This window comes from Notolabrus celidotus, unplaced genomic scaffold (assembly GCF_009762535.1).
Source record: "Notolabrus celidotus isolate fNotCel1 unplaced genomic scaffold, fNotCel1.pri scaffold_160_arrow_ctg1, whole genome shotgun sequence".
Classification (NCBI taxonomy): Eukaryota; Metazoa; Chordata; class Actinopteri; order Labriformes; family Labridae; genus Notolabrus; species Notolabrus celidotus.
The window spans coordinates 104,402-114,681 of NW_023260029.1; the positions used below are offsets into that span (position 1 = coordinate 104,402).

The following is a 10,280-nucleotide window of genomic DNA, read 5'->3' on the forward strand; positions in this document are numbered from 1 at the left end:
TCACTTTCAGCATGTTCCTTTATTTGACACTCATCAGCTCCTCAGACACAGAGAACATCTAGCTCAATATAATCCAGATTAAGAGGGTCAGATCCTCAGACTGGGACCTCTGCAGTCTGACCCTGAGAGGAGAACAGCCCCACACTCAGAGGTCCTAAAGGAGGTTTCCTCTCTTCAAATAAAGAAAGAACCCGTGATGCTTTCAGGGACTAAAGAAAAGTACGGTGCATCACAGCAGCTCATGTGATCCCCTCAGACGTCTGCGGTCTCTGCGCTCAGGAGAAGAAGAGGTTCTTACAGATGACCCGGATCTTTGTGATGTTCAGACCGTACACGAAGGGGCTGAAGAGGGGCTGACAGGTCAGGAAGTAAAGGGACAGCAGGATCCTCAGTACGGGGGGAACCCTGCTCATATTGAACCTGCTCTGCATGATCTCAAAGAACGCCCCGAAGGAGAAGTTGAGCAGGGTGGCCAGGTGAGGGGTACAGGTGCTGACCGCTTTCTGTCGGGTCTGCTTGGACCCAGAGAAACAGACTCTGATGATCCTCATGTAGGTGTAGAGGATCAGACCTAAGGGACACAGGATGCTGAAGGAGGCCCCGAGGAGTCCGTAGACGTTGTTGGTTGTGGTGTCAGAGCACGAGAGCTTCACGATGGAGTAGTTATCACAGTACACTTTGTTGATCATGTGACCGCACAGCTGCAGAGGAGCGCTCAGCAGGAGGGGAACCACACACAGAACAGAAGCATAGAACCAGACCAGAGCGATGAGCAGGGCGATCCTGTGAGGCGTCATCCGGGTGTTATACTGCAGAGGGTGACAGATAGCCAGGTACCGGTCATACGACATGATGGCCAGGTTAAAGAACTCAACACAGGCGTAATAGAACAGACAGAAGACCTGCAGGAAGCAGAGCGGAGCGGGGATGCTGTGGACCTCAGAGAGGAGCTGGACCAGCAGGAACGGGAACAGACCCGTGCTGCCGTACAGCTCGTTCACAAACAGGCTGCACAGGAAGAGGTACATGGGTTCATGGAGGCTCCGGTTCACACCGATCACCACCAGGAGCAACACGTTAGCACAGATTATCAACACATACAAGAACAACACAACCAGGAAGAACAAGTACTTCAAGACCCCGGGGTCCAGGTACGCACTGAGAGTGAACTCAAACACCTGAGAGGAGTTCATCCTGACCCTCTGAACATGAACTGAAGTCAGAGTGATGACATGAAACAGAAGAAGAAGAGGAGAACCGTGAGGAGGAAGAGAGCCCACGCTAACCATTCCTTCACTTCAGCTCAGGAAGGTCTGAGGACTCATGGACCCACGACCGAGACCACCACATGACCGAGTCCTCTACCCGACTGAGCTCACACTCTGCCTCTGCTGCTTTTAACCTCTGCACAATGACCGCCCACAAACACGCCAACCTCAAACACACCAGCCTGAAACACACCGCTCTGTAACACGCCGCCCTCAAACACACCGCTCTGTAACACGCCGCCCTCAAACACACCGCTCTGTAACACGCCGCCCTCAAACACACCAACCTGAAACACACCGCTCTGTAACACGCCGCCCTCAAACACACCGCTCTGTAACACGCCGCCCTCAAACACACCAACCTGAAACACACCGCTCTGTAACACGCCGCCCTCAAACACACCGCTCTGTAACACGCCGCCCTCAAACACACCAACCTGAAACACACCGCTCTGTAACACGCCGCCCTCAAACACACCGCTCTGTAACACACCGCTCTGTAACACGCCGCTCTGTAACACGCCGCCCTCAAACACACCGCCCTGTAACACGCCAACCTGAAACCCTGTCTCTGCACCACCCGTCTCTGCACCACACGTCTCTGCACCACACGTCTCTGCACCACACGTCTCTGCACCACCTGTCTCTGCACCACCTGTCTCTGCACCACACGTCTCTGCACCACACGTCTCTGCACCACTCGTCTCTGCACCACCTGTCTCTGCACCACTCGTCTCTGCACCACCTGTCTCTGCACCACTCGTCTCTGCACCACTTGTCTCTGCACCACTTGTCTCTGCACCACCTGTCTCTGCACCACCTGTCTCTGCACCACTCGTCTCTGCACCACTTGTCTCTGCACCACTTGTCTCTGCACCACTTGTCTCTGCACCACTCGTCTCTGCACCACCTGTCTCTGCACCACCTGTCTCTGCACCACTTGTCTCTGCACCACTTGTCTCTGCACCACCTGTCTCTGCACCACTTGTCTCTGCACCACTTGTCTCTGCACCACCTGTCTCTGCACCACTTGTCTCTGCACCACTTGTCTCTGCACCACCTGTCTCTGCACCACCCGTCTCTGCACCACCTGTCTCTGCACCACCTGTCTCTGCACCACCTGTCTCTGGGTTTTGAGGTGACCTGATCTGAGGCGGTCCCTCTGTCTGGAATAAAGAGATAAGGTTTGTTGATGTTTGTTGATCTTGAACACAAAGAACAGCCGTGCATCGTTTTTATGAAGCTGTTATCTGAAGCCCGTCATTTATCCCCCCTCCATGGGTCACCAGGAGGGGTTTGAGTGCCCTCATGATCCCAGGACCCTTGGTAGGGTCTCCCAAGGCAAACAGGTCCTAGGTGAGGGGACAAAGTGAGGCCCGAGACACCTGATGAAGAACAACAATGAGAACAAGTGCACCCTGTGTGGAGGGCCACCAGAGCCCCACCCTGAAGCCAGGCCTGGGTTTGGGGCCCACAGGCGAGCGCCTGGTGGCCGGGCCTTCACCCATGGGGCCCGGTCCGAATGGGTGACATGGGTTCATCCTTCTGTGGGCTTAGCACTCGCAGGGGGAGGGGGGGGGCACAGGGGTCCGGTGCAGTGTGGATTGGGCAGCAGTCAAAGGCCGGGGCCTTGGCGGTCAGAAACTGGCTTTTGGGACACAGAACGTGACCTCTCTGGTGGGGAAGGAACCTGAGCTGGTCCGGGGGGTTGAGAGATACCGGCTACATGTAGTCGGTGTGTAAACTGTGAGCTAATCCAAACAAACTGAGAAAACCACTTCCTGTCACGAGTGAGACTTGATTCCAGTCCCTCCGGACCTTTGGGAGTTAAGATAAACCAGCAGACCAAACAGGGCTTAGACCCTCTCTATCCAGAGTCCACCTCTGACCTGAACTTAGTCTCTGACCCTCTTCAGTTCAATCAGAAAGCAGAAACGTTGACTGTCAGAGCGTCTTCAGAGGAAGTGTTCACCGTTTGTTTATCAGACATGATCCGATCTGCACCGTGATCACATGATCAACAAACACTGAGGGAGCTCCTGAAGACTGAGTCCCACACTCTGAACACATCCCTGTGTCTGCACCTGATCTGAGGCCTTTCCTGTTTCACACCAAGAACATCGACCAGAGACAAACATTATAGATCAGGTTATCTGACCAGAGATAAACATTATAGATCAGGTTATCTGACCAGAGATAAACATTATAGATCAGGTTATCTGACCAGAGATAAACATTATAGATCAGGTTATCTGATTAGAGATAAACATTATAGATCAGGTTATCTGATTAGAGATGAACATTATAGATCAGGTTATCTGATTAGAGATGAACATTATAGATCAGGTTATCTGATCAGAGATAAACATTATAGATCAGGTTATCTGATCAGAGATAAACATTATAGATCAGGTTATCTGATCAGAGATAAACATTATAGATCAGGTTATCTGATCAGAGATAAACATTATAGATCAGGTTATCTGATCAGAGATAAACATTATAGATCAGGTTATCTGATCAGAGATAAACATTATAGATCAGGTTATCTGATCAGAGATAAACATTATAGATCAGGTTATCTGATCAGAGATAAACATTATAGATCAGGTTATCTGATCAGAGATAAACATTATAGATCAGGTTATCTGATCAGAGATAAACATTATAGATCAGGTTATCTGATCAGAGATAAACATTATAGATCAGGTTATCTGATTAGAGATGAACATTATAGATCAGGTTATCTGATTAGAGATAAACATTATAGATCAGGTTATAGGATTAGAGATAAACATTATAGATCAGGTTATCTGATTAGAGATGAACATTATAGATCAGGTTATCTGATTAGAGATAAACATTATAGATCAGGTTATCTGATCAGAGCGCTGCAGGTGGAGGAGCACGTCTGTGTTGTGTCTGTAAATAGTGGGTAAACAAACAGGCTTGGGGTGCAGGTGGAACAGCGGTTTAAGCATGCGCCCCATGTACAGAGGCCGTAGTCCTCATCACAGTGGTCTCAGGTTTTACTCCCCGCTCTCTGACCCCCCACATGTCCTCTCTCTCTTCAGCTGTCCGCTCATTAAAGCTGAAAATACGCAGAAATAAAACTCAAACATGTGTCCTGGTGTCAGAGTGAAGGGCTGAAAGTCTCAGGGGGGGGTACACCTAGACCCAGACCAGTGCTCGGGTCAGAGTCTCTCAAAATGAGCTAATGCGGCCTAGCTTGGCATCCATTACTACTAACTTAAAACTCTGACTTCAGAAACACTGAAATGTCCCTTTAAGCATTACCTCATGGATCAGTCGGGGCCCAGAGGACTAGCCCTGTTCAGGTCTGAGCACTATTTAAGTCCTGATATGCAGAGACCTGTGGAGGTGTGGTGGGGGTCTGAGCAGGAGGCAGAGCACCTTCACAGGTACACACGGCTCTGTTCAGGTCTCTGTGTGAAGCGGCTCTGCAGGTCCTGATGATGGAGACTTTGAACACGCAGACCGTCTCTCCTCAGCTGGTCTCAGGTCAGGGGTCTGGTGGTTTCTGAGGTTGTTAGTCATGAGTAATGTTTCAGGTGTGACGCTGAGGTCAGGTCGCTGCTCTGTGTGTGCTTAGGAAGGGAAGGACTGATATCTGACTCTGCTGCTTCATGACGGGGAGGCAGCTTTAGACGTGCAGCAGCTCCAGGTCGCTCCAGGTGGAACAGGGTCCAGGGGGAACAGGTTCCAGGTGGTCTGTACTCTTCATTTGTGACTGTCTGTGATCTAAAGGAGGCAGATGATAAACTCCACAGACTTCTCTTCCTTCACACTCGCTGCGTACTCAGACAGGGACCGGTCTGAGTCCTGGTCTGCCCTGGTGATCATGTTCTTATATGTGCTGATTGTCTCCTCTAACCTCTTCCTCCTGGTGGTGATCGGTCTGAACCGCAGCCTCCATGAACCCATGTACCTCTTCCTGTGCAGCCTGTTTGTGAACGAGCTGTACGGCAGCACGGCTCTGTTCCCTCTGCTCCTGGTCCAGGTCCTCTCTGAGGTCCACACGGTCTCTGTTCCCTTCTGCTTCCTGCAGGTCTTCTGTGTGTACACGTATGCAAACGTTGAGTTCTGTAACTTAGCCGTCATGTCGTACGACCGGTACCTCGCGATATGTTTCCCTCTGCACTATAACACCCTCATGACCTCCAACAGAGTGGCCGTGCTCATCGCTGTGATCTGGCTGTACCCGGTCCTGGGGATCACGGGTCTGATATCTCTGAGCGCGTCTCTGCAGCGGTGTGGGAACGTCATCAACAAGGTGTACTGTGCCAACTACTCCATCGTCAAACTGGCCTGCAGCGACACCGCCGCCAACAACGTCTACGGCATGGTGTACACGGCGGTGACCATCTGTGTGGTTCTGTTCATCCTCTACACCTACATGAGGATCCTCAGAGTCTGTTTCTCTGGATCCAAGCAGACCCGGCAGAGAGCGGTCAGCACCTGTACCCCCCACGTGGCCTCCCTGTTAAACTTCTCCTGTGGGTGTTTCTTTGAGATCATTCAGAGCAGGTTTGATATGGTCCATGTTCCTCCCATGGTTCGGATCTTCCTGTCTCTGTACTGGCTCACGTGTCAGCCGCTCTTTAACCCCGTGGTGTACGGACTGAATCTGACTAAGATACGCTCCCTCTGTAAAAATCTGCTTCTGAGTAAAGTCTGACGGCAGAGACATGTCACAGACTGTTTCTTTAATGGACTGATAAATGAGTGTAGACTGTCATGTTTCATGATGTGGTGAATAAACATGCTTTCATCTGAAGGCTTCATAGTCGTTATTCCAGAGGGGATCCCAGAGGAACACGTTCCTGCTCCAGGCGTTCTCTTCTAAGTCTCCAGAAACAAAACTAAGATTCTCTCTTCAGACTCATTCAAGGTTCAAACTGTTCTCATTAGTTTCTCCTAAAATCCACCAGGAGGAAGAGTTGAGACCATGACATGAGTCTGATTTCAGACTTCACTGAGAGATCTCATTAATGGATCATTTGCTTAAATATATGTTTGACCTTTATGTGACAGGACAGCCGAAGAGAGACAGGACATGTGGGGAGGAGAGAGCGGGGGAAGACGTGCAGGAGATGGTCGACCGGCCGGGAATCGAACCGGCGACCCCTGTGACGAGGACTGTAATAATAATAATACATTTTATTTAAAGGTGCCTTTCTCTGCACTCAAGGACACCGCACACATAGAAATATATACATATTCACATTAAAGGAAACAAAACCAGAGTCAAAAATGAAAACAATATAAACTAACAAGGGGTAAGAAAATAGACACAATAACAAAGTGACAGAGTGATCGGAGTCAGACAGAGTCAGACAGAGTCAGACGGAGTCGGTCAGACGAGTCAGACGGAGTCGGACGGTTTGAACAGATGTGTTTTGAGGTGTGATTTGAAATGAGGGAAAGAATCTGTGTTTCTGAGTTGAGGTGGTCATGAGTTCCAGAGACGGGGAGCAGAGCGGATGAATGCTCGGCTCCCCACAGTGGTGAGACGGGCGGAGGGGACAGACAGGTGGGACTGTAGCCTCTGTATGTGGGGCGCTTAGACCGCTAGGCCACCAGCACCCAACAGAATCCGCCCCTTTAATTATAATAACCTGTCTAAATCCGGTCGGCCCTTTAGAGGCCCATATTTGAAATAAAGGGTCGGTCAGACCTGGGATGAAATCTCTATCTGTTGCAGTTTCTCTCTAATCCACTAAATCTTAGTGAAGTGGTTTTGTTCCACACAGACTTGTAAAGGAAGGACCAGACTGTGAAGTCAAAGAAGAGATCAGTTCACATCTAAAGTCCTGATCCTGAAGTGGTTCACATGTTTTAATGAGGATTGTAAGTTTGTGGATAATTCCATATAAATGTTAATTTTGCAGGGCTCTATAAATGTTGATGGAAAGATGAGCTCAGGCTCTTTCTTTGCTCCATCTGAGCATCTCAGCTTGAGACACAGAAACTGAGTCTGACTAAAACTAATGGATGAGGTTAGACTGAGAGAGCTCCCTGATTTCTCCACCTGAGCTCAAAGGAGTCACAACACCTGAGAAATACCTGAGAACCATTTCAGACTCAGACCAGATCTCCTTTGGAACTAAAGGGAGACTAAGCTGAGACTTAGTCTCTGAAGGTAAGAATGAGAAACAGGAGACATAAGCTATCGTCTCATGTTGCTTTCAAACAGATCTCCTTGTTGTCTAGGAGACAGAAATGAAACACTTTGAGATCTCTCTGAATTTATTTTCCTCTGGGGTATTTTAGAGTTTTCTTTTTGCAAAATATATTTATTGTTTTTTTTTTTTTCACAAACAAAAATAAATAAATGAATAAAATAAGCTAATTTCTCACGGGGAACACACCGAGCTCAGTGCATCACACCAAAGGGAGTTATTCTGTATTGTATCCATGCAGGAGCTCCATGAGTCCAAAAACATCTCCTGTCTGTTATTTACCTTAAACATGAGTTCTTCATAGAGAGATATCTTAGTCATTTCTCCCAACCAGTCATTAAAACAGATGTTACTTTGAGTTTTCCAGTGTCTGAGCACCATCCTACATCCTGTGGTCAGAGCCAGTCTACACCACAGAGTCTGGCAGTGTGACAGTCTGACCCCCCTCTGTTATTAGACCTAAAGCACAAAGTGGAGGGTTCAACAGCAGCTTGGTTTTCAGTACTTGATTGAGAAATGCTCCTACATGTTTCCATAACCTCCAAGTCATTTTGTATTCATAAAGCATGAGTAAAAATGTGCTTCTGCTCCTGTCACATCTCCAGCTGATGTCAGAGTCCCATAGCTTCAGTCTGACCGTCCTACAGGGAGTCCAGGACCCTCTATGAACGATCTTATATGTTATTAATCCAGTCTGAACTTCCCTAGACGTCCTACAGGGAGTCCAGGACCCAACAATTTCCTTCCACACCTCGTCAACAAATCCCTAAACCTTCTCAAAGCTGCTGTTATTTGTTCATGTGTGTATTATTCTTGTTGTTTTGTGAATTGTTGAATGGCCTTGTAATGGGTGGTGGGTGGGGAAGGGTGTTGACATTCAGACTTGTCAACTGATGAACTGTGAACTGTCTATTCTATATTTTTGTGCCTTATATAAAACACTCTGTTGATTAAAGCTTCACTTAGTGACTCCTTGTGTTAAATACATGTTCACTCTGTCACGTGTTGCATGTTGTCTCTTCTCTGTGCCATCGTCTCTCACATCAGAGTTTTATTTTCATCTGTTTATAAGATGCTGACAGATTAAACCCGACCTTTGTTTGGTGTTGATTTATTTCTTTATTTCTTCGTTTATTTGACAGAGACCATGCAAAACAAAAACTGTCAGAGTTAGCTAGAAGCTCATTTTCATCTGTGGTCCCTGGACAGGAAGATAGAAAATAATGTACAATACAAATGATTAAAAACACACACATGCTAACATTTAAAACAACACACACAGCCCATCACTAACAACTACACATTCAAGTGTAGTGGTTTCAGAGTGGTCAGTGATGGTTTGTAGTGGTTTCAGAGTGGTCAGTGATGGTGTGTAGTGGTTTAAGAGTGGTTAGTGATGGTTTGTAGTGGTTTCAGAGTGGTCAGTGATGGTGTGTAGTGGTTTAAGAGTGGTCAGTGATGGTGTGTAGTGGTTTCAGAGTGGTCAGTGATGGTGTGTAGTGGTTTCAGAGTGGTTAGTGATGGTTTGTAGTGGTTTCAGAGTGGTTAGTGATGGTTTGTAGTGGTTTCAGAGTGGTTAGTGATGGTTTGTAGTGGTTTCAGAGTGGTCAGTGATGGTTTGTAGAGGGTGTAGTGGTTTCAGAGTGGTCAGTGATGGTTTGTAGTGGTTTCAGAGTGGTCAGTGATGGTTTGTAGTGGTTTCAGAGTGGTCAGTGATGGTTTGTAGTGGTTTCAGAGTGGTCAGTGATGGTTTGTAGTGGTTTCAGAGTGGTCAGTGATGGTGTGTAGTGGTTTCAGAGTGGTCAGTGATGGTTTGTAGTGGTTTCAGAGTGGTCAGTGATGGTTTGTAGTGGTTTCAGAGTGGTCAGTGATGGTGTGTAGTGGTTTCAGAGTGGTCAGTGATGGTTTGTAGTGGTTTCAGAGTGGTCAGTGATGGTGTGTAGTGGTTTCAGAGTGGTCAGTGATGGTTTGTAGTGGTTTCAGAGTGGTCAGTGATGGTTTGTAGTGGTTTCAGAGTGGTCAGTGATGGTGTGTAGTGGTTTCAGAGTGGTCAGTGATGGTTTGTAGTGGTTTCAGAGTGGTCAGTGATGGTTTGTAGTGGTTTCAGAGTGGTCAGTGATGGTTTGTAGTGGTTTCAGAGTGGTCAGTGATGGTTTGTAGTGGTTTCAGAGTGGTCAGTGATGGTGTGTAGTGGTTTCAGAGTGGTCAGTGATGGTGTGTAGTGGTTTCAGAGTGGTCAGTGATGGTTTGTAGTGGTTTCAGAGTGGTCAGTGATGGTTTGTAGTGGTTTCAGAGTGGTCAGTGATGGTTTGTAGTGGTTTCAGAGTGGTCAGTGATGGTTTGTAGTGGTTTCAGAGTGGTCAGTGATGGTGTGTAATGGTTTCAGAGTGGTCAGTGATGGTGTGTAGTGGTTTCAGAGTGGTCAGTGATGGTGTGTAGTGGTTTCAGAGTGGTCAGTGATGGTTTGTAGTGGTTTCAGAGTGGTCAGTGATGGTTTGTAATGGTTTCAGAGTGGTCAGTGATGGTTTGTAGTGGTTTCAGAGTGGTTGCTCCAGCCTGAGACCAGCTCCTGACACTATAAGATAAATGAGTGCATGTGGAGATCAGCAGCAGCTAAAGGGAACTGATGCCTGACATGTCTGAAGTTCATAAGGCTGGCTCTCATATTTCTGCAGACATTTTTTACATGTTCCTTTAAATGTATTTTGTGACAGAATGGAACATCTGTGTTCAGACAGGCTGCTGTCCACACACACATTAACAGGTGTTAGTGAAGCTGGGGGAGAGAAGCAGACTCAGACAGGAGAGT

General features: G+C 47.7%; 2 protein-coding genes across 2 annotated transcripts; one reads left to right on the top strand and one right to left on the bottom strand.

Moving 5' to 3' along the window:
* LOC117808834 (olfactory receptor 1P1-like) lies at positions 1-1,193 on the bottom strand. Its single transcript, XM_034678505.1, has one exon. The coding sequence runs from the start codon at positions 1,191-1,193 to the stop codon at positions 276-278; it is 918 nt and encodes a 305-aa protein (XP_034534396.1). The 3' UTR covers positions 1-275.
* Positions 1,194-4,568: 3,375 nt separating this feature from the next.
* On the top strand, positions 4,569-6,014 carry LOC117808839 (olfactory receptor 52K1-like). Its single transcript, XM_034678510.1, has 2 exons — positions 4,569-4,690; positions 5,037-6,014. Exons 1-2 carry the CDS (start codon positions 4,569-4,571, stop codon positions 5,965-5,967), a joined length of 1,053 nt encoding a protein of 350 aa, XP_034534401.1. The 3' UTR covers positions 5,968-6,014.
* Positions 6,015-10,280: the final 4,266 nt, after the last annotated feature.